The sequence below is a fragment of the Prosopis cineraria genome, unplaced genomic scaffold, assembly GCF_029017545.1.
Source record: "Prosopis cineraria cultivar Desert tree isolate PC_DT_omini unplaced genomic scaffold, ASM2901754v1 PC3, whole genome shotgun sequence".
Taxonomy (NCBI): Eukaryota; Viridiplantae; Streptophyta; class Magnoliopsida; order Fabales; family Fabaceae; genus Prosopis; species Prosopis cineraria.
Window position 1 is genome coordinate 44805809 of NW_026555334.1, and position 24343 is coordinate 44830151.

Below are 24343 nucleotides of genomic sequence, written 5' to 3' on the forward strand. Positions count from 1 at the left end.
AGAGATTGACCTCGGCCGGGGGGTTCTCAATGGTTCAACTCTTATGTCTCGTTCGGTATCTTGAAAATATTTTTAATGGAAATGAATATGAAAATGAAAATGAAGGTAGAAGTGAGTTTTAAAAATATGTTTGGTACATTAAATTATGATATATTTTTTATTTAATATATATGTTTATATAATCAATATATTAAAATACTCCTGTTAATTTTTTTAATTATGATATACTTTTTATTTAATATATGCATTTATATAATCAATTTATTAAAATACCCTTATATATTTTTTTAAATTATGATATATTTTTTAATTAATATATGCATTTATATAATTAATATATTAAAATACTCCTGTTAATTTTTTTTAATTATGATATACTTTTTTATTTAATATGTGCATCTATATAATCAATTTATCAAAATACCTTTGTCAATTTTTTTGATTATGATATATTTTTATTTAATATATGCACTTATATAATCAATTTACTAAAATACTCCTATCTATTTTTTTTAAAGTATGATATACTTTTTTATTTTGATATAGGCATCTATATAATTAATTTACTAAAATATCCTTGCCAAATTTTTTTTAATTATCATATATTTTTTATTTAATATATGCATATTTATTAAAAACTTTTGATTTACTTCAATGATTAATGAAGGGGCAAATCTGTCAAATAATTTTATAATTGAGATTATTTTTGTCCAAAAAAATTTACTTCCATAGAACCTATTTTATTTGCATAGGTCTTATTATGGAATTCAATTCAATCTATTTTGATGGATTTTATTTCAACATGAAAATTCATTTCATGCATACCAAATAAAAAAAAAAGTGAATTGCAATTTCATTTTTAGTTTTATGTCTCCATTTCTAGCATACCAAATGGGCATTGGAGAGGTTCTGTGAGGAATGAGAATAAATTCTCTCAAAGAACAAGCTAAATCCAAGCGTGTTTTTTGTCAAGGGAAATATATTTGCAAATTCCTACAGTTTTATTTAGTTTTAAATTAGGTCCTTACAATTTATTTTATTATAATAAAGTCCTTATAGTTTTATTTATTATATGTTAACCCTTGAAGATTAAATTAATAATGAATTTTTAAATTTTACAAAATAAAAATACTCTTTGGAGTTTGCAAAAAAATTATTTTAGTACTTTTAGCCAAAATTAAAATTTTTTGAGTTTTGCTATTTAAAATTTGATGAAGTTGGAAACATTTTAAATGAATTTTCTTCAAAAGTATCAAATGTTATCTAATCTTGGGCTTCAAATCATCCCTTGGATTATAATTTGAAGATCATCTTGTTGGAATATAGTAATGGATAAAAGATACTTATTCAATAATGTAACCACTACACCAAATGAATAATGTAATGATACAATCACAAACTGAAATGACCATGCACGTCTGATTTAGGGAGGGAAAAATTAGAAGCATTTTGCCACCATTTTTTTTTTTTGGCATTAAAACAACTCCCGCCCATCTAAAACACAATATTTTAATTATTACATGGCATAATTCTGTGGTTTGATGAAAGCAATGGTTGTGATGCTCCTAACTTCACCAAAAATTAGATAAGAAAATGTAGAGCATTTAAACTGTTTTTATTTAATCCACTGTTTATATTTTTTTAATGAAAATTCTAAATGTATAAAAAGTATATAGAAGATAGCCTAATTATATAAATTTTGAGTTATAAATATCATGTAATTAATTCTAAAGTCATATAATCATTTAATAAAAATATGAAAGTTTTCAATTTTTTTAAAGAAAAAAGGTAAGAATTTTAAGTTTTAGGGATTAAAAAATTTAATTGGTCAAACTATAAGACTTCAATTAAAACAAACTAAATTGTGGGGACTTAATTCGAAATTGAGTGAAATTGTAAAAACTTGCAGATATGTTTTCTTTTATATATATATATATATATATATATAAAACCATTGTTTTCATACCTAGAATTGGTCAAACCATTTTTAATCATTTTTTAATGAAAGTTTAATTAGATAAAACCATTTATATATTTTGACCTAGCTTGGCTCACTTTGCTCTAAGTGGATCTAAAAGACTCAGAGGAAAAACTATTTTGATTTGGAAAGTTCTTGAAAACTCAAAATGGTTAAACTGTTTTGATCTATTTTTTAATATATATATATATATATTATTTAATTATTATGTCACATATTCAACCATTAGTTTAATCACTTAAACTGTGATATTTGTGATCCACTGATATTTTTGGTGCATTATCAAGTCTTGTTTTTTTTTAAAACATTGTATAAAACACTATTAAACTTTCAAAAAAGAAGAAGAAGAATGAGGACATCAAAGTAAAGTTAGCCTTCATTTGGAAGCTTGGGGATATGGGAAGACGTTAAAGAAAAATAAGTAACAAATTTATTTCAAGAAGGGAAGAAAGATAACAATTCAAATAAATTTTCATTAATCATACTAAGCGTCTGGGTTGAAGATAAAAGATTGAAAATCAATTGTTGATTGCTAATGATTGAGTGGTTCTAATCGAAGGTCATAATTTAAAAAGAATGCTCGAAATCAAGCATGTTTGGTATGATACGGCAAACAAAGTTTCGATTGTATTAGTTGAGTTGATTTGTGTACCAATACTGCAACTGATTTCTTATAAATAGACTCAAAGATAGTATTGCTTAATCAAACTCAAATAATCAAGTACTCAAAAAATAGAAAGAGTAAATAATATTAATAAGTGATGATTCTAGTGGCAGAGTTCACAGCAAATTAATCATGAGGTCTCAAGGTTTAAAACCGTATAAAGGCAAAAAAAAAAAAAAAAAAACCTACTTTCAATTCAACAAAGCTTGAGAGAGAGAGCTAGCAATCCACAGTATTCACCAAACTTTCGCTATTTGCCCATAAATTGCACGAGAAGATTTTGCAACTAGTCACAAATTCCATGTTCAATTTAATGATCAAATGCACTTCACATAACAATCAAGGAAGAAAATTCTCCGCATTCCATGAACAGAACAATTTCTCGAAAAACAAGATACTTTTAATATCTAATACTTAAGAGAGATGAATTTGATAATTTATTTTGAGAACAGTTTTTTATTTTTTAAAATAAAAAAAACCTGTTTGACAACACATTTTTAAAAAATATTTTGCAAAACAAAAAAAATTAAATATTATTTTAAAAAATAGAAATATAAAAACATATTTTAAATGTCCTGAATTATTGTTTTGAGAAATAAGAGAGAATGGAAGAAATATTAATTTTCATCATTTTTTTTTTGCTCTTAAAATATATTCTACAAAATATCAGTTCTCATAACAACAAAACAAAAATAATTTAAAACATCTCCTAAATTTGGACTCAATCTGCTTGGCACAGCAGATACCCTTATTAGGTCTCGCATCTACCACCATTGACATGATAAAAAGCTTCCACATTCTGATAATTTACTAGTTGGAACAGAACTTCAACCGAGTCTTTTCCTCATAACCGTCCGCTCCAACATGCAACTCTTGCACGCAAGGAAGGAATTCACATCCAGAAATAAAGATTATATGCACTTGCAAATAGTAGCTTAGGCAAGCGCTGGTGCAGTTTCCAGGTGTTTCTTCGCAGTACTGTACTTCTTGGATGTAAACCTGGCCTCACAATTTAAAGAGGAAAAAAAAAATCACAAATCATTCCCACAAAACGCACAAATTCAACCTTGAACAATTCCCAATGAGAATTTAAAAATAATTAAAACGAAAATAAACTAATTGCAAGATTTTTATTTTATTTTATTTATATATAAAACAGAATCAACCACCCAAAAAAAAAACAGAGAGAAGAAGGAAGAATCACTATGTTGCCATCTCAAACAGGGTTTGTAATCTGCAAATTGGTATTGCAACCTTCATTAGAACCATTTTACATTATGCTTGATTTAGAGAATATAAGATAAACTATTTTCACTTTTCAGATCAGGAACCACAAGGCCCTATATTTACAAGGGAATCAGAGATGATATCTTTAGAACCATTTTAGAACCAGCTGTTATCTTATAAAATGAGAAACGATATATAATATATCAATAAATGGGTTTTTAAGACTGTGACAGTGAAATTCCAGGGTAGGGGGGAAATAAAACCCCCAAGAAAATAAAGTTACCTAAAGAAGTCTCTCCATAAAAATTCATGCATCAACCAATTTGAGCCACTGCCACCATCATTTTGGTTTGAGGAAGCAGAAAAAGTCCTTGAATAGGCATAATTCATTAGTAAGTGCATAATCTCTTCGGGACTAAAATGATAATGCCAATGAAAGGAAGACAAATCATTAAAGGTCACACCTGCTGGCAGTTTTCTTTAGTTCATCAAATATTGTGCGAGGGGAGACGCATCCTGTTGATAACCAAGGAGAAATTTTGCAGGAAAAGTTGGCACCATAAATGCTATCTTGGGTGCCATTCTTAAACCCCTTGTGTGGTTGAGCTTTACACTCAGCTGCAATTTTTCGGAGCCTCTGTAGTGCTTCAGTCTCCCCTCCTACCATACAAGTGCTGGCAGCTTGCTTCCCATCCTACAGGGTGACAGAAGACATTACAGTCAATGCATATGTTAAATGTTTAGTCCAAGTTTTTTTATTACTAAACTGAATTTGTCACAAACACTATAATCTCCATCACCAGGGTACACAAAAATGATGAGCCAAAATATATAGAAACATACAAGTCAACCAGTCAAGGCCTCATTTATAGGAATTAAAGAACATGCCAAGGCAAAAAACATGGCGCAGCAAATATCATGTTCTTGTAAAACTTGAGAGATTTTAACCTTGCTATCAGAACTCATATAGCATGTAATTATGTGAAGCAGAAACAAACAGTGTGTGATGTTGGAAGTCATGTGCTAGTCTTTATCCTGTTTTTTACGAAAAGATTCATTTTGATATGTTCACACCTCAATGTCAAGAATTGCTCCAATATGGGCCTATGGCGCTTACTGTTAGTCATTTTGATTGCAACACTTAATGTAGAACCTCAACACTAAGTCTTTTTAAGACAAAACTTGATAACCCAAGCTCCACCTTAAGCCAAATAACATTAGCTCGCATTCTTAAATACTGAAGTTTGGTCATTATAGGCACTAATCCAGGCTTACTCAGAACTACTCCATCCTTCTGTAAAATGAATCTTCCTCACCCAACATCCTTTTGACAGAAAAGAAAACAGCAAGTAATGGAGGAAAAAACCACAAATGCACATAATCTATTTTAATCAGCACGAGATTAAGGTCTCGAGTCTAAACCATCGAGGGCTGATGATTGGACCAATTCTTCTACCACTTGTCTAAAAATTATCCCAATATTTTTTGTGTCAGATGTAAAACAAAGGTAAAAGCATAAACTTCTGGAGGCAAACAATCGTCGTCATCACAGCAGATAATTAACACTTTAATTAATGATAGCATTGTGCATAACTGAAAAAAACCAAGAATCAAACCTGTACCATTGTTGCAGATGGGTTAAGCCCCAGGTCCGTCAAAGAAGGAATTTGGCCCGGTTCCACGTCTCCACGAGATGGCAGCCCCTTTAGCTGATCCAATGCCTCGATTGTCTTCCTTATCTCCAAATTTCCAGCTTTCTCCTTAAATCCTCCATAGTTGGAAGGCATATCCTCCAACTTGAAAGGTAAATCATCGAGATGATACAAAGTACTACCCCAGAAGTACTTCACCTCTATGTTCTCTTCCTTCATTGCCGCCTCAACCCTCTCCTCGGCCTTCACCTCATCGCGGGAAGCCTCTCGGTGGGCGTACACAGCATCAGCCCCAATTGCCTTCGCCAACTCAACCAGTATAGTCTCAGGCTTCCCAATTCTGACCACAAGATCAGACCCCCTAGCCTGAAGGTTCTTTCGGAGGTCCGAGACCGCTTCGATAACAAATGCGGCCTGGTAAGACCCGCTCTTATCGAACCCAGGCGAAGATTTGTCATGATTTCCAGGATCGAAACAGTAAACTGGCAAGACCGACATGGATTCGTTGTTGGCGGAATTGAGACATTCATTGTCGCGGACCCGTAAGTCGTTGCGGAACCAAACTATGGAAGCTCGACGAATTGCAGCCCCATTAGATGGATCTAAGGGGCGGTGGGGACCCAGAGCGAAAGGACTATGGAGAGGAATGGCTGAAATAGTGGACTTGAAGGAGATTTTCGAAAGGGAAGGAGAAGAGGTGGAAATAGAAAGGTGAGCGAGAGAGGCAGCCTGCGTAGGGACTTTCACCTTGTTGGGTTGGGGCGAGAATAAAGCAGAGGTCTTGGGTTGCGCAAAGAAGTGAGAGGGGAGGATAGTGGAGAGAGAACGAGAGATTGAAGCAGTAGCAAATGGAGGTGAAGTGATTTCTTTGGAGGGCACAATGGCCAGTGGATTTTGCTGTTCGGCGGATTTGAGGTCTTCGTTATCCCGTATCTGGCGATCGGAATCCATTTGGCCGGAGCTTCAGATAGACGGGATTCAAGCAAGGAATAGTTTTGTTGAGCTCCATCTCCGAATCAGGCAATTTAAGCCTCCGATGTCCTCACCAGTCACCACTCACCAGCTCCACCTAACCCTTCTGCTCTCACGTCAACTCGCACATGCGCAGCGTTCGGTCCAAAAATCATATGGACGTAAAAAAAAAAAAAATTATCACCCTTTGTTCTTTCGGCTTGAAAAATTCATTACAGAATGTCAATTTCCCAGGAATGACCAGGATGATTTTGTTCTATGGACACTTCATAGTCTCATTCTTTGATCCTGTGTTTTCAGGAAGGGAATATGCTAATTTAGAGGGACAAATTAAAAATTTCGCAAAATGGGCTCCATCATTGACTGCCTCTGGTATCAAACCAATAGACTATAAAGTATAAACTATCTAAATCATTAGTTGTTTATCGATGATTATTCAATTTGAGAAGTATAAATACAATTTTAGTGTCATGTTTTAGAATTAATCCTTATATTTTTGTTCATTTTCATTGCTTCTGATCCTTAAGTGTCATCTGTCTGTAATATAATTTTTATTGTTATTTGCAAAGTTAAATTTGCCCGACGTGTACATAAATCTATTAATTCTATTGTTAAATTTATAAAATTGTAAAAAGTCATACATTGTTTTCACCTTTATACTCTAGTTATTGCATCTTTCTTCTTCTAACCTATCGTGTGGTTAAGAATTTTGATTTGACATTCTGCTATTTTTATTTTTTTATTTATTTTTCATACAACTTATCATATTTCTATCAAGTTAACAAAAAAGTAATAAAATTTATGTATATGTTGGCTACCATTAAATTATTATAATTATATTTAAATGGGTAAATGAATAAAAATACTCATAAAATTATTAGATAAAAATATCTAATAACTTAAAATGAAAAAAATAATAAAAATACTTATCATATTATTTAATTTTATATGAAAATAATCAATCAATTAAATCCTTTAAATATTAATCATTTAATTAACACCTAAATAAAAATTAATTTTTTTATTAACATGAACAAAAAAAATATTTATGAAATCATCTGCTGTAAGCATCAAGTAACCTAAAAAAAAATAATAATAATAAAAATATTGATAACGTTATTTTAAGAAGTACAATAATAATCATTTTATAAATATATATATACATATATCTGTATATCTACGTCGATATCAAAACACATCGAAAGTAGATGATCCTGGTCTTCTTTTCTTGCCTGGCAAATCCATTCCTTCCTTCGATCGAAATCCCCTGATTTATGTTAATTTAGTTGCCTTTTCAACTTTTCCTTTTTTTTTTTTTTTTACTATTAATTCTTGCTCTGTTTACTACCCACCATCGGACACTTTATCAAGTATTTCAAGAACAGTGCTGGTCAACAAGAACACGGAACTCAACGCCGAGCTTTATTTTTTCATAGCCACGAGCAGCCGTGACTAGATCGAATTTGTCCAATGCATATTCCCTGTTAGAAGTTTATTTATTTATTCAACTTTTTTGAGAGTGGAAGGAGAAGTTAGAACTTCGCTTCATTTTTAAGAGGGGACTTCATAATTTAAAATATTATAATAAAAATAAACAAAACATCGCTTATATCTTTTGAACGGCCACCTCCCATAGCCTCAGACATGTATTCGGTTCTCTTTTCTTTCTCCATCTCATAAAAACCACAATAATAATAAATAAATAAACGTTAATGGACGATGAATTTATCAAATGATGGTGAAATACTAAGGTTCAGGGGTTGGGAGGGGGGAGGAGCAGGACTTGTGAAGTGATAGTGAAATAATCAGTCTTGCAAAACTCCTCAATGGATTCAAAATAGCCTTGACCGTGACCATGTAAGCATACCAGCGGCTCTTCACATGGTAGTTAGCGGGCGTGTTTTGGATTTTAATTAAGAAAGATTAATTATTAAAATGTGATAATGATTGAATGAATTTTCAAAAATTAATTTTAATAAAACTGAGAATATTTGGATAATTTTTTTAAAATCAATTTTGAGTGAATAATTCTATTGTTTAAAGTGACTAGTCAATATTTGTTAGAATTGATTTTTTAAATGAAACAAATTTCAGTTTATCCTAAATAAAATTTTAAAAATTAAATAGAATTTAAGAAAATTGAGGTGCTTGAATAAATTTTTTTGGATTTAAAATTAATTCTAAAAGATATTCAAACAGTCCAAACATCACAGAACAGAACCAAGGTTTTGTGTTTGCATCCTGGCGTCGGTCCCGCATGAGCTCGTCCTTAAGAATGCAAATGTCATTATTCTTCAGATTGGATTCGCACCTTTTAAAATCTAAAGTAATTGAATTGCCCAAGATAAAATGACAATGATATATATTATAAAGTGAGCCAATAAATGCACGTGTTAGAACTGGCCCAAAACATGCACATGTTCGAAATAATATTTATTTTTCTCCCACCTATTTCTAAAAATTTTGTGATTTTTTTGATAAATAAGTCCGAGGTAGTGTCATTTTATTTTATTTTATATTAAATCATCATAAATTATTTAAATTCAATTTTTTCTTTTGAAAATCAATCAATATAAAAATTAAAAAAGATTAAAGTATAATTTTAATGCCCTAACTTTATCTAAGGTTTTAATTTAATCTTTTAATTTTATAAAGTATTTTTTAATCATTTAATCCTAACATCATTTGTTTTAAATAATTATTTTTAATCAATCATTATTATTTTTAAAAAATTAAACTTAATATGTCAACATTTTAAAATATTTTATCAATATTTAAAAATTTATTATAAAAATTTTTTGGAATATAAAAAATAATATTAGAGTTAAAAAATTAAAAAAAAACACTTTAAAATTAAGGGATTAAAAATAAATATTATGTTAAGTTAAAAAATTAAATATATACTTTAATAATTAAAAAATGTATAAAGTTATATTAGTTTTCAGGTGCGATCGACAGTCAATACTTGTTTTATACGCACACCCTCGTAAATTGGCATCGCTGATAATTTATAAGTAGATTGAATTATATTAATACATTGAAAACATTGGAAACCAACTATCAAACTCATTCAGTCTAACACTGACCAATCTAACTTTCTGTTTCTTTCCTTTTCTTGGTGGGGACAGACGCATCTACTTTTCAACAAAACCAGAAGCACAAAGTGCAACTGATTTTCAAAAGGGGGAAAAACAGAACAACATTTTCAAAATCAGTAAATGATGGTAAGTGGGGTAGATACACGCTTGACTGCAAAGCTTTGCCTCCGCCCAGTAAACTCGATGACTCAACCGAAGGTCACTGATCGACTTTGAACTCTCGGTAACATTGATGCTAATGTTCATTCAAACAGTGAGCTGCAGGTCACCTCTTGCTGCTGCTTGTCGATCTTGGACGGAAAAACAGCCTGGGTAAGAAAAACTACAGGGCTCTGTGATTGACTTACCTCAAAGAAGGAACCAAGATTTAACCACGAACAGAAAACATGATCCTCTCAAAGAGGTCCCGCCAATAAAGACACTTATTGAAAAGGTAAAAAGCTTGCAATTTCCGACTTGCCCAGAATACAAATACAACAAAAACCCTAACGCTGGGGTCGATAAGAGAGACGCCAGAAATGGGAAGGGTCAGCGGGGCCAGTAGGCAGGAAATTCAAGCATGAATCGTTCCGCAATGATATTATCTTTAAGAGTTATTTCACCACGCCGATTCAGTTACATGGTAAATCTCTAGGATTCAGACAGGGGCATAGAATAGAATATTTCAGTTAAAATCAAACCACACCGGTTCGGTTTTTGTCTAGTCGATCTTTCAGTTAAAATCAAATTAAAGTATAATCATGTACAATTAGCTCGTTGATCTGATGTCATTTCATTCACTTCTGTTTATGTATTTTTATCCATCAAGTAAACGGAAGCATCAGCCCACGAGTTCTTCATTTTCATTCAAAACGACACATTATAAAACTGCATGCATCGAGATCATTATGACTGTAGTTAATATGATTTGATCTGTTTGTGGAAACTCTTCTACTGTGGGTCTTGCCAAATCCCCATATTTATTATTCCATTTATTATGGTTATTCTAGAATAATCATGTAATTATTAGAATCTCTTTTCCCTCCGTGTATACATTAATACATGCTCCCAGTCACATGCACTTATTAAAAAAAATTCTTACATAGACTTGGAATATCATGTGATCTATGATTTGTTCAAAAACATGCTATATTAAGTCCAATTAAATCAAACAAAATCTTATGTGTATCTATTTTTGATAATTTATTTTTGGAATTTTTTTGTTGTCTTCTCTTTTTCATAAATTTATATTTATTAGCTTCTTGTTCTCTTTTTCCTTGAGCTTTTACTTTCAAAAATGAATTTAGATAAAGATGTTTAAAACCTCAAGTATCAAATGACGGAGCCAGAAAATAATTTATTATAAACCCTCGCAATCACAATGGTTATACTTATAATTGACTTTCCAGTACTTGCCACGTACGAGTACATCACACACAATCACAACTTCAAAAAAAAAAAAAAAATCACAGCAAGAGCAAAATCCAGATATAACTTGGAAGTGAAGTTATCCCAACAAAAGCACAAGAAGCCCGTCACCTATGCAGCCCATGCACTGGATGATTATCTTCTGACAAATTACTGAATTGGGTTATCTCATAAATAAATAAATATGATTCTCGGCGACCAAGAGGTCGTTGCCTCTGGTGCTGCGTGATAAAAAATAGCTAGTCAAGGGAGACAACTGTTCTATTTGGAAATATTGATCACAACCAGGTGAAAAAATGTCGCTGGAATTAGAAGGGATCGTCAACTTTAAAAATATTAAATCCTTTAATTATCAATTCATAATTGTACTCTGCTTGTGATTGAAACATAAACCGTCTCTGCATAGGAACTTCCTCTAATTTATGTGTTTTCCTCCTGGCTGCATTATTGAATGCGTAGAGGTGCAAGGAAGTGTGGGTTGAAGCTACAATTTTCTTGCCTTAAGCTCTAAACTTTACTTAATTGTACAAGACATGGCATGCTTAAGCATTTGAAGAGAAGAAACAAAAATGAACCATGAACGATCGAGACAAAAGATGCACTGCACTCCGGCGGCCACAACTTCTGACTCGTGTCTGTGTCATTTTCTTTCGAAAATGAAAAGACCGACACAGCAAAATCTTCTAATTCCATGGGGAACCGTGCTCACGGAACCTTCTGACTTCTGAGTTCTGACGATGTTGTCCAGCTCAAGAAAAATGTCCTGCCAAATAGCACCACAAGGGAAGTGCTACGATGGTTTTTAATGCTTCCAATATCATACTATCACACACTCCAAGTATCGCTTAGCTCATTTGAGATTTGCTTGCGTCACACTCCAGCGGCCCTCCTCCTCTGCGCTCCTGCTCTCTGTCTGGTGCCGTGGTTACATTATCCCATTTAACTTGCAGTTCAAAATTCAAGAACTGAGACGACTCCGAGTCCACAAGCCGCGCTCCCACGGATAACAGAGTAACCTTCGCTCCGCTTCAAACTGCGAAAAATGGTCCACACCACCGCCCCCCAACCCCTCCGGCAGAAGTAAAAATTCAAGCATGTCAACAGGGAAGTGAGAAAAGAAAAGGCGAGGTAATTGCAATTGCCCGTGTTTTGAAACAAACGTGTTTAGACGTGCTCGTCAGAGTAGAAATTGCATGTTGAAAAGATAACACGTAACAGAACGTATGATGTGGAAAGAGAGGGAAAAAGGAGCATTACCAGAGAAGCGAGGGAGTGGCAGAAGAGGCGAGGGGAGGAACCCGTGTTGGAGAAGGAGAACACGTGCAAAGAGGTATTTGAGAGCCTCAACCGAGAGAATTGCACTTGCACGTGCCCTGCTTCTCCAACAAGGAGTTGCTCACCCTGTGGAACAAGTTGAAGTGGAGGGAGGGAACAAGTCAGTATTTATAAGTGAAAAGAGAGAGAGATCTGTAAGGAAGCTGACAGGAGCAATGAGTGAAAAGAGGAGAGGATTGAGTGGAGAAAACAATTCTGCCAAGCCATGACATAATCATCTCAGTACAGGCACAAATTCAAAGCAGGGATATCCAAGGAAACGCTTGCCTTAATTTCACAAAAAAGACACGCACACACCTCCTAGGCTCCTCTGAGAGGTTCACTGCAGCGCGCGCACACGAAGCGCAAGCCCTTCCTTCCTCTGCTCCCGTACGAGTGGCAGCCTTTGCATCCAGACTTCTGGGGCCCACCGGCAATTTGGGACCCTCTGCCCCCTCTAAACTGGCCTGCCCTTTTCACTTGCTAACAATTGGATAATGGATGGTGCGAGCAGGGGGAGAAGAATAATGTATGAGTGCACGTAGGTGTTGCGTGTTGGCTGCAAGCTCTTGAGTATACCTTCTGCTTGTGTGCCTCTCTCAGTTCTTGTGAAACTTGCGAACCTCCATAGCTGCATAGATATCATTCCCTATATGCACTAGGCCCATTCCCTTCTCCAACCCCACCCCCACCCCCTTTTTTTAAAGTGTTTATTTTCCTTTTTGCTTCTTTTAACTTCCAACAATTTCAGAGTAGCATTTAACTCCCCAGCACCACAGAAAATAACACTAGCCACACGCACTTATCTCTCTGTCTTCCCCCCCCCCCCTTTTAATGCTGTCATCCAGTGATCGAATCAGGTTTGGGTTTGTTTGTCTGTGTTCTATTACAATACAACCAATCGCAACTTTCATGGCCGGACTCAGGATCCAGAACAAGTATTTAAACTCAAGAACAGGGGTCTTCTTTAATGGCCCTGTTTTGAGGCTTTTTTCTTTTCTTTTGGGGGAAAAGGGTGGGTAATCGAACACGGGAAAGTCTAGTGCGTAGCATGCGAGAATCCGTGGCGTGCGATAATGGCTCAAATCTTAATTACGAGTCTCCACACATGTCACACTTGCACAACCCATCATCAACATATGGCTATCATCCTGGGCTGCCACCTAAGTTGAAATATGGGACAGAGGTTAAAAAGGCAAAATATCAAACAGTCACGATGGGCACCTAATTCATGAGAATCGCTGGCGTGCCATGCATTAAAAGGGCCATTTAATATAGGTAGGAACTGTTATCACTCTAAGATGGGCATGCTCTATCTTGTGGGAGAAGAACATAGATTCTGGATGATGTCATTGTCAAATCTAAGGACTTTAATATTGGCGTGTGCACCCTGCACTCGATATATAGTAGTAAATGCTTCATTTGGTCACACGCCCATGTTTTTCAAAGGCGTTTCAACCTCAATCATGCCCCAAGCCCTCAAATTTCTACAGCACTCAATGTATGAGTTTGACAACGCCTCGGAAAACTGAACAGTAACATACGTAAAGGTGCTTTTCCCTGTGCGTAACATTTGGGAACTAAAGACATATCCCCATCCCTTTGTTTCAGTGCCCCTTGCAGCGTGATGAAACCAAATGTCATTCAATACCCCCGTAAATTGGAGGCATGGAACAAACACCGCCTTATCTTTCTCTCAATTACATTTGCCCCTTTCAGTTCGGAGCACAGATTACAATCTCTCGGTTTAAAAACATTCGAATGCTAAACTTCCTCAGGAACAAGATGCTCTTGAGTGAAGTCCTTTCGACGCCCAAAAACCGTACACAGAATTAGCCAATGTTAATTGTTAAAAATAATCTTGAATTTGAATCTGAAGGTATCCCAATATTGTCGCAAAGGTTGGTGAACACAAGGCTAAACTCTCCAACGACATACACAAGTTTACAACTTTTTCATGCAGGTAGACCATCCCTTGTCTTAGGAACAAGGTATTGCCTTATTTTGAAAATATCATATTTTAATTACATGAAATTAATACGCCTAAGGCAAAAACAAATACTTATGCGCAACATGGCTAAGCCTATATTAACAGAACAATCAAGGAGCGCCCTCCAAACAGCTGTCTATATCACCGACTTCCCGTTATTTACACAACGACCAAGTTAAGGGTGTAAATTAGCAACAACAGACACTGGAAATAAGGAAATCAATTTCGAAATAAAGATTATCACAAAACGTATGAACTCCCAACACCCACCCCTCCCCTTTCCTCAGACATATATACAGCCACAACACAGGAAATCGCTGCTAAAACCATCGTGACTAAATTTTTCTGAACTACAAGGCGGCCAAAGGTTGTAAACCGCTGTAACCAGAAAAAGACTAAAGCTACAATATCAGGCACATCTTGCTACTGAGTTCTTCGAATAAAATTGAAATTCACATGAACAACATAGCGCATCCTAATCTGCTCCACATTATAAACAATGTACTCATTGTACAGTAAATCACCCTGCAAAACAAAGTGATGGCGCCTTTATGTAAAGTCAAGTACTTATCACATGACAAACATACTTCCATGCTAATGAAAATCAAATTTCTAGTGCATACATTAATGCCCACACGCTTTGTGGGCTTCCCAAGGGGAACAATGAGTCCGTCCTCAACTGCCTGAGCCTCTGACATATCTGGTGCAGTTCCTCCTACTCCTTTTGTGCTGCAGAATAAAACCCACCTTAACGGTAATAAATTTCGTTTTATGCTTTCCAACAAAAAGCAATGAAAAGGAACTTGTAACCAGGTCAAACCCACAGGCCTGAAAATATTAGCCCTTGCATTGGGAAAATGCAAGCAAAACAACCACAAATTACAAATGGACAAAACGAAGAATCACACCTCAGCTTTCCTTCGGGCAGGCTATCAGCATCATACTTAGCAGTTAGAAGCTCAGCCATCTCACCCAGTGCAACCTATATTTAAAATATTATGAATCATGTGCTTCCTGACGATGAGAGTCAATGACAAACGCAAAACAAGCCATTCTTCTAAATGGATCCTTTGGAAAAGATATTGGCAATCCATTTTGAGAACTTAAAAGTGTAATAATGCGATGCTGATTGCAAAATAACCATCAATTTGTGCAATTTTAGTTATCAACTTCTGATTGATATACAACACCAGTTGGTGAAATTAATATTAGGCTTTAGCAATCACAATAGCGTTAACTATGAAACCCCCCCCCCCAAAAAAAAAAAAAAAAAACACACCTCACATAAAAGAAGCACTCCATCCTTAGCTGTGCGAGAAGCATAGCAATAGTTTGCACTTTTGGAGAACATGTCAGCAAAGTAAACTCCTTTGCCAAACATGTAACCAGTTACTGGTGCCTCAGGAGGAGCTATGCGCAAACCTGATGATGCATTCTTCTCAGTTACTGTTACATTAGTCAAGATAAATCTAAGGATTAAGAACACAAAGAAGCAGCTAAACAAATAAGAGAAAGAATGACCTTCAGATAAAATTCCAGTCCAGTTTGTGAGCCTCGAACCGTGCCATAAAAGCATCCTATTCTTTGCGAAAGAGAACTGTTGGTTAAGTGCAAAGCAGTTGAGTGAACATTTACGGATAAAGACATTCCATAACAAAACTTAAACCTTCAGCTTACAAAACTGGACTTTCAGCAAAGGATAAATTTAGGGACAAAGATTGTTAAACTATAATGCACAACTCAACGACTCACCTTTCTGAAGCGTTCAGCTTCACCTTCTCTTGATACCCTGAATATTTGAACTATATCCACAGTATAGTTTGAGTGTGTTTCAGCATGAGTGTTCCGCATATACTTTGCAATCTAGTGACATCAAAAGTGACGTAAGGGAAAGGCTCAGAATCAGAATTAGAGCTCTAGTAACAGGTCTTAAAGCTCAAATAAAATGATATCCTAAATCAAACGATAAGACACATAAACAACATTTCCATTTCACTTTTCTTTCATTTCCTTTTCAATAAGATATATATAATTTTAATGTGCATGACCAAGCTTAAGTGACGACATAATGGACAAACAAGTTCATACCATGGAGAACTCCTCAGAATCAACTTCAACAGGCATCAGTTCACAATGGAGGCGTTGGTAACGAGCAAACAGGGGATCTCGCTGCAGTGATTCCAAAATGATAAATTAAACATAAGCCTAACCAGAGTCCAGAAATGAAAGTAGCATAATTTAGATTAGAATGGCGAGGTGATAAATTAATATTATAGAAAAAAAACCGTGTCCCATTGATGCACCTTATTTAACATCCAAGATTATTTAAATATTAATCTGGAAATCAAGTGGAAACAAAACCACAACAAACAACAAAGAAATGCGTCTACATTAACAGCTAAAAAAATCTACAGCAAAACAATACATCTTGTTTACATCATTGAGTATAAAATAAAACATTGCACCATTGCAATGCCAACACTAAAATGGAACAAATAATTTCTTTACAAGGAAAAAACCAAATTGGAATGTCTAACATACGATCAAACCTTTACCTGCTCCATTCATGTAAAAAAGAACAACAACAACAACAACAATGAATTAAAAGCAAAGCTCATGCATTCAAAAAGAGGTGCTCAGGGATCAATCAATATATCCTAAAATAACCATAGGTTGTATTTAATATTAAATAAATAAAATTTAAATGGGATGACATAAAAAAGCAGTCCAGATCCTGTCCATCAACTATGAGAAAGAAAAACGAAGAGTACCTCCATTCCTGTGTCAATGTTCAATAGTTTTGTTGCAACCTCGATTTCACCAAGAGCTTCAACCTTTATTTAATTAGTTCAAGGAATCAAACAATCTCACTGTTAAATAACATCAGGTAAAAATATTTTTCTTCCACAAAAAAAAACTGCTCAACTGGAGGGAAGTTGAGTCAAAGAATGAAAGCATGCATTGTAATTCATCCAGATGAAGCTGCAGGAGCAGAAAAGAGAAAAACAAAGAAGAAATGCCCCATAGAAGGTATGCACCACCCAAAAGAAAAGAAAAGGAAAATGTAAAGCGAGGAGCAACTAGAATAACCATAGGAGTACCATTTCCAACTTGCGTTTTAACTTCTGAGGCGTGTCAATCACAAACTCACCTGCAATTATTTACATTTCCATGTTAAGCTAGCATCCTCTGAAAATAATGCACTCAAGCAATATCATGAAATTTCATGATATAGAAGATTAAAAATGAGAACAAGAGAGCATACGCATTTTTTTAAATCCAAAGTCATGAGGAATAACAGTGTAGAATTCTCTGCAATCAATTATACGAAAATAAATTACATACTTCAAAAAATTAAATCTCAGCCCCCATAATCTTTTTATTAAAAAAAAAAAACTTAGGAATATCTTACCCGCTTAGTTGCTCCAGAGTTTTTCTATCAAAAATATTAATCGCATCTGAGATTCTTTTGAGAACATTATAACCCTATATATGTTTAGAAATTAGAAATATAATTAATTAGTTTCTACATGAGATGAGAGATAATATCCAGAGCAAGCAAGTTGAAACTTAAAACAGTAGGACCCAGCAAGACAAAAACAGGGGAGCAATGACACAAGGGAATCTACCTGTGCACCATGATCAGGATGTAATAACCTCAAATATCTTTGTAAGAAGAATGAAGTAAATTAAAAAAAAAAAAAAAAGAGGCGTTTGAATCATGATACATCAAAGTCGTGTTACTTTTGTTATTATCTGCAGTCTACCTATATAAAAGGATGCATTCTTGAACCAGCCCCCACCCCCATACCCCGGGGCCATGCTACTATACTGTAGATTGTTGATATTACACCATCAATAGCATGACAAGGTACAGGAGGAAGTCTAATACACCAAAAGAGACAAATGGCATGAATACTTAGAGAAAGACTAACCTTCAAAATTGTTGATTTGCTCAGTTTTCCAAGAGGCAACTTATTTGCATTGTATCCTAAAAGAAGTTCCCCAAGATTAAACAATATAGATTATGCTAAATAAAGCTATATAAGAGTTTTAATGCATGTAAAAAAGTATTTATCTGTGTTATGATCATCTAAATTGAATTGAACATTTGGCATGTTAAATGATTATATGAATTGGATCATCCTACAGGGAAATTAAGAGAAAACTAACCTATTTCCATCATTTGCTGATTCATCATGCGCACATTACAAATGAGAGATATAAATTTTGCAACACGTGACTCAAGTTTTGATTCCAGAGGTTTCACTTCTAACGCACATGCATGCATTTCTGTGACCTGAAAGCAATTGCATGTCATTCAGAATGACCAACAAAAATAAGTTCTTCTTGAAAGTCAATTATTTGATCCTTGAGAGAGCAAGGCCAAAAATAACAATTAGGCATGTAGGATTCTTTAAAAATCGTCAAGTCATATGAAGAAAAGAATGATAACTATAACTCACAGTAGATTCTTTGTCATTTCCACTGTAATCCATTTCCAACCAAACGTAACTCTTTGGGTGGCAAGCAAAACCCTTCCTGTCAGACCAATGATTCTTTGTCTTGGCAAAAAACTTATTTTCAAACTCCTGGATGGCAGTCTCACAAGAAGCGTAAGGGCCATGTATCTTGTCTTGGCCCTTTACACCTACCCTTCCCCATCTATTGTAAACAAGGAATTTACCACCATCATCCGATTCTGCAAGAAAGTTGGAGATAGATTGTCAGCAAAGACGGTGCAAGAGATTTTTTTTTTTTTTTAACAAAACCTAACCCTTTTTCAATTAAAAAAAAAACGTTCTTCTTTGTATTTCACTCTCTTGGAGCTTGTATTTGATGAAAATTGAAAACATTATACATCAACAGGAATCCCCTTTGCAGTTTACTCTCCGAAGTGCCCCCTGCAGGAGGGGAATAGCATGAAATGGGACGAAATGAGAGGTCCAATGTTGTGCAAACATATGGCTATCAGTAAATATGTACTCGCGACTTATAAATCACAATAAGTAAGTCAATAAACTGATATTATATTATCATCAACATATATCTGGGATTGAGAGTCAACCAAGAACTTGAATGACATAGAATTTGTTATTGTTGTCTCCAACATTTGTCTGGCTCAACATGGCGTCGTAGATTTCACCAGCCTACATTAAAGATTCATGTCAGTCTGAAACCGAACTGAATTAAAGCTTTTGACCTCAAAATAACATCTCACTGAAAACGTGTGCAATTACTTGGCAAAATAATTATTCTATTAGACTTGCCATTTGCAGAACATGATACTGAGTCTTCACGTGATCTGGAAGCCATTGATCCAAAACAGCGGCACCTTTTTTGGTTGCTATAACCATCTTTTCCTTCTCTTCACAATTTGTAGCTTCATCTACAGCCGCCGTAGCCACATTATATGTGAGAACAGAGCCCTCTATGTATATGCTCGAATTCTACTGGGAGAGTATAGAGAATAATTGAGTGCATAACTGCATACATAGTAGTCTTAAAAGCTTCCTTCAGTTCGAGGTTACGAAAGACGAGAGAAGCGCATACCTTCATCAGCATTCTCCGAACCGTTCCTTAATTCTCCACAGAGTCTATCAAGAAGCTGCTTCTTCGAACCGACGACGGAAATTCCACGCCGGGAAGCTTCTTCACGCAGTTGCTGAACGCCCATTCCACGGAACATCTCCATTGCCGTGAGTTTATTAGAGATTTCCAAATCCCCATTTTCTGGTTCCCGTTCTCTCCTTTGACGAGATGAAGTACGGCCGTCATCCGTTACATGCCCGCTTTCTTCACGAAGAGACGCATCAAGCCTACGGACCTGTAGGAAGCAACCCACAAACAAGGGGCGATACTGATGAGAACTATCCGATCAAAACGATAGAACGGAAAGAAAGAAGCTTTATTTGATACCAGAGTAGGCTTGATTCCGGTAGTGCTGAGCCCACGTTTAGCGAGCTCGGTCCGCAACTCTTCCACCTTCATTGTAGCAGCCATCTGAGTACTGAGTGCGCTTCCGAAGCTTGAGTCCTTGCCCCTGGGAGGGAACGAGATTTTTATGAATCAGGGAGCCTCCTTGAAAACGACACCGTTTTCCGTTACTCCAGCAAAAATTTAAGACCCGTTTGGCATGATGAAAATAGGAGACATGCATCTGAAGATGTAATTGAGAGAAATGTTTATTTGGTACCGTAGATTTCAAATTGCGCAGACCTAAAGATTTAGGACATAAAGATTTCAAATTCCACATTGTGCAGACCCTAATTTAGAAAAATGATCAGGTAAAGTGCAGATTCTCACCATCCTCCTTACTCACCGTCAAGCTTCTCACCCCCAGCATCGGCGATCTTCTCATCCATCGTCAGCGTGCTTCTCATCATTTTTCTTCAACCTTATTAGCTCTTCACCTGACCTTCAGTGAGCTCCACACCCTACCTCCAGTATCGACTCTCTCTTGCGCCAGTGAAATGCCGTCTGAAGATAATTACAATGATGTCATCACCGCCGATTGCCCATGGGTGACGATATTGTCGCCTATGTTTCGAGTTCTCGTGCTTGAACATGGAGGTGTTGGACTGTTGGCTATGGCAAACTCAACTTGATGGCCTAAGAAGGGTTCTTGACCACCCTTTCACCACCGATTGCCCATGGGCGACGATATTGTCGCCTATGTTTTGAGTTCTCGTGCTTGAACATGGAGGTGTTGGACTGTTGGCTATGGCAAACTCAACTTGATAACCTAAGAAGGGTTCTTGACCACCCTCATAGATAATCCCACACTTATGACTCACCTACACAATCCTTCACTTCTGATTCTAAAGACGGCATCTCAAATGCTCGGGGACTCGTTCTTGATCAGTTCTAGCTTGGGGCCTCAAGCTTGTGAATGAATCATGCGAATGGGTTGAGAAGCAAGTTGCGTTCAAACCAATGATCAAGACTTAGCAATCTGCAGTTCGCAATGGCTTGATCGAATTAGGGTTTGGTCTATGTAATGGATTTAGTTTGGACGACAAAATCGGAACCAAAATCAATGGTTCAATATTTGATTCCACTTGAAGAAGAAAAAAGAAACAATGTGGCCACTTCTGGGTTTAATTTTTACTTTGATTTTGGAGGCATCCACTGCACTTTTATCAAATGTTGGATCCTTCCTCATCCTCTCTCTTCTATCATAAATTTTTAATTTTTTAAAGGTTTGAGGTGATTAAAAATTTTTTTTATTTTTATATATTAATTAATTATTTTAATTTGTAAACTATAAATGTAAGTTGCAAAGATTGTTTGCAATGCAAAACATGGCTCATAAAGTCGTCTGGGAATTGGCTGTGAAAAAAGCATGTGATATGTGGTGATGTGATATGTGGTGAGCTAATGTAGCATAATAAATGATTTATTACTAGTTGTAACTTGGCAATTTTTGGAATTATTGTGTGCGCGTGTGCAAGTTTGATGAATAATGAGAAAATGTTACATTGAGGAGTTATATGATAAATGGAATTATATGAGTGAACAACATCATGGAGTTTAATAATGATTTATGATATGATAATGAGATGTACATGAAATGGTATAAGTACAATGACGATGACAGATATGCTTATACAATGAGTTCTTATGTATGTTATGATATAATGTACTCATGCATTGCATGGTCATGTAAGACAAGAGTTTGTCTAAAAAAAAGAGTAGTGAGTCAAAAACCACGTGGCATGGCCATCATTTAGAGCTAAACGGTTTGCTTGGATATATTTATAATTAATGTCCTACTTGTTTGATGAGGAATTATCCCATTGTGTATTAAAAAATTTGAATCTAATTTAATTTTTACTTGTTCGATAAGGAAACTAGTTTAAAGAGAACAACACTCAATCATGTGAGATTTGAGAAAAACCATGACTTACAAATTATTTAAGTAACCTTGACTAGGTAACTTTTAACACGTAAAAGGTTAGAGTAATCTTATTACATGGATGAGCTTATTGAGAAATAGCCCATGGTTTTATGTCAAAGACATAAAAAAGATATAAGAGAAGTGTGATCATATACACTATGACCAAGGGCATATAATCGTCTGTATTGTGAGCTTTGTGAGATTTAATCTAAAACGTGTGATGTGCACTGTGATTATGACATTGATCTTGATGATTATGCATTCATGAGAATTGTACATATTGCTACTTGCTTTATAATTAATTGATATGTATTAGCACATGTTAGATATGCTTCGATTATTAAGTAGTTGCACCCAATCTTCCCTCTCTTCAATATTATAAAAGCTAATTCATTAGAATAGGATTGAAAGAAATAATATGAGGCTTAAGATATTCATCTTAAATCTGTATGCCTCGTTTATCTTGAAAAATTATGTGTGTAATTATTTATGATATTGTCAACTAGAATATTGCATGTTTTTGCTAATTTGCACTCTTGATTCTTGAACTAAGTGGTATATTTTGAGCCCTATGTTATATGTATATTAAATTGTAAAATTTAAAAAAGGCCAAAATATTAGTGTAAATAAAAAGTAAGTAAATATGTTATTGATGATGAATGAATGTAACAATTTATAAAATTGAGGCTCCCTTTTTTGTCTTTGTTATTAAGGGATTAAGCATTAAAAATATGATAGATATGTTATGTGTATGTTGTGGTGTATTGCGCAAGTGTTCTTAAGTCTATTAAGTATGGTCTAAAGTCAATCTAAGGCTTTTGGTAATTGAATTGAAAATTAAGCACCCAAGTTCTGTTTTAGATGTAAAAAAAGTGAAATTAAAAATGAGTGTTCAACTTTTTATTGATAAATAATTTGAATAAGAAACTAGTGTTATTAGTTAGGGTTAGGAAAAAATTTTATATTAATACCTAAATCACCTCAGTCAAATGTCGAATGAACAATTGATGTATTTCAAAAGTTTGCTTTAGATGTTGTCATTTAACAGCATCCATGCAATACGCAATGGCACATAGTATAGAGGGAGATGTGTTACTGCATATAGGGAACAATCCGCAGTACACCCCATCCTTCACATTGTTATGCTGTTTTAAACTATTATGTAAATGCTTCGATACAAAATAATATTACATGCTTACGCAAGCATTTTCTATTCTTGATTTTTGAATAATAAAAGCATACGAGAGTATTTTAAAAGTTTGAAAACTTGAAATCCTATTTTTATAATATTACAAACTTGATAATCCATTTGAGTTAATCCCCTGATTATCTTAATTTTGAAGATAATTGTAGATTAATGGAAAAAACCTGACACTTAACACTAACAACCTTAATTAAAAAAATAATTACTTCCAATGACAATTATAAAGGATAAAGATATATAATCATCTTCATCGTAATTTTTTTTACCATCAAGATGTCTAACCAAATACCCATAAAATGGTAATGGGGTGAGTATTATCATTACACTATTGCAGTGGGGTTGAACCAAAAGGTTTGTAAAGTCCATGGACTTTAACCGGAAATTAAATACTTGAACTCTCCCATCTTCTTCTTCCACGATGTCAACTTTTTTCTCCAAAGAATGGATTAAATGAATCTTTCTTCCCCAACTTCTTTTTCAAATATAGCCACTGGTTTGTCCAACACCCTTAAGAACAACGTCCTCCCTCTCCTCTTTCATCCATTTTCTTATTGTTTGAACCACTAGTTTGGTCCAAAAAAAAAAAAAAAGAAACAGCCACTAGTTCAACATCCATTTCGATACCTCCACGAACCATTGTCCTCTCCACCCATGTCAACCTCCTCTGCCAGCACTTTCAATGAGTGGCGGAACCATGTGTATTCGAGGAGGCTCTCCTCGATTGGAAAAAATGACATATATAAAGTATAAGTTTTCATATTTTATAATTCACACCTTCTCCTTATACCTTGTATTATCTTATTTTAATATTTAAAATTTTAAACTCATTTCAATCTTACTTTTTAGCTTAAATATATTAAATTTTTAACTCAAAACCTGATGAATATTAACTCATAATTTTATCATATCTAAATATTAATACTATTTATTAATCTTT

At 34.7% G+C, this 24343-nt stretch overlaps 2 protein-coding genes and 1 long non-coding RNA gene across 11 annotated transcripts; all 3 read right to left on the bottom strand.

Moving 5' to 3' along the window:
* Positions 1-3248: 3248 nt before the first annotated feature.
* Positions 3249-6539, bottom strand: LOC129305907 (blue-light photoreceptor PHR2-like). 2 transcript variants are annotated; one of them, XM_054946111.1, is made up of 4 exons: positions 5486-6539; positions 4334-4563; positions 4153-4239; positions 3249-3641 (listed from the first exon to the last, which is right to left on the bottom strand). In XM_054946111.1, the coding sequence occupies exons 1-4, from the start codon at positions 6470-6472 to the stop codon at positions 3578-3580; spliced, it is 1368 nt and encodes a 455-aa protein (XP_054802086.1). In that variant the 5' UTR covers positions 6473-6539; the 3' UTR covers positions 3249-3577. The 2 variants fall into 2 exon arrangements, with proteins under 2 accessions (XP_054802086.1, XP_054802087.1); XM_054946112.1 differs by having other exon boundaries at positions 5492-6536.
* Positions 6540-11488: 4949 nt separating this feature from the next.
* On the bottom strand, positions 11489-12998 carry LOC129305915 (uncharacterized). Its single transcript, XR_008592060.1, has 2 exons — positions 12256-12998; positions 11489-12067 (listed from the first exon to the last, which is right to left on the bottom strand). It is a non-coding gene; the product is annotated as an uncharacterized LOC129305915 (long non-coding RNA).
* A 1400-nt stretch (positions 12999-14398) lies between these two features.
* On the bottom strand, positions 14399-21573 carry LOC129305904 (poly [ADP-ribose] polymerase 2). 8 transcript variants are annotated; one of them, XM_054946105.1, is made up of 19 exons: positions 20625-21573; positions 20222-20345; positions 19856-20129; positions 19573-19691; positions 19371-19452; positions 18769-19004; positions 18476-18602; positions 18238-18293; positions 17715-17788; positions 17568-17614; positions 17404-17453; positions 17074-17136; positions 16391-16471; positions 16055-16165; positions 15824-15899; positions 15582-15748; positions 15211-15284; positions 14926-15031; positions 14401-14827 (listed from the first exon to the last, which is right to left on the bottom strand). In XM_054946105.1, the coding sequence occupies exons 2-19, from the start codon at positions 20303-20305 to the stop codon at positions 14726-14728; spliced, it is 1929 nt and encodes a 642-aa protein (XP_054802080.1). In that variant the 5' UTR covers positions 20306-20345; positions 20625-21573; the 3' UTR covers positions 14401-14725. The 8 variants fall into 8 exon arrangements, with proteins under 8 accessions (XP_054802082.1, XP_054802083.1, XP_054802080.1 ...); XM_054946104.1 differs by having other exon boundaries at positions 20609-21573; XM_054946103.1 differs by having other exon boundaries at positions 20222-20462; positions 20625-21572.
* Positions 21574-24343: the final 2770 nt, after the last annotated feature.

Bases quoted from the DNA above. Each gene is read 5' to 3' on its own strand.
- LOC129305907 (XM_054946111.1), bottom strand. From the start codon at position 6,472: ATGGATTCCGATCGCCAGATACGGGATAACGAAGACCTCAAATCCGCC. The intron at 4,564-5,485 runs GTTTGATTCTTG...GTCACCCTGTAG, and splicing joins CATCTGCAACAATGGTACAG to GATGGGAAGCAAGCTGCCAG. The intron at 3,642-4,152 runs GTAACTTTATTT...TTGTGAGGCCAG, and splicing joins TTATGGAGAGACTTCTTTAG to GTTTACATCCAAGAAGTACA.
- LOC129305904 (XM_054946105.1), bottom strand. From the start codon at position 20,305: ATGGCTGCTACAATGAAGGTGGAAGAGTTGCGGACCGAGCTCGCTAAA. The intron at 19,453-19,572 runs GCAAGTCTAATA...TCTTTAATGTAG, and splicing joins AGTATCATGTTCTGCAAATG to GCTGGTGAAATCTACGACGC. The intron at 18,603-18,768 runs GTGAGTTATAGT...AATTGCTTTCAG, and splicing joins GAAATGACAAAGAATCTACT to GTCACAGAAATGCATGCATG.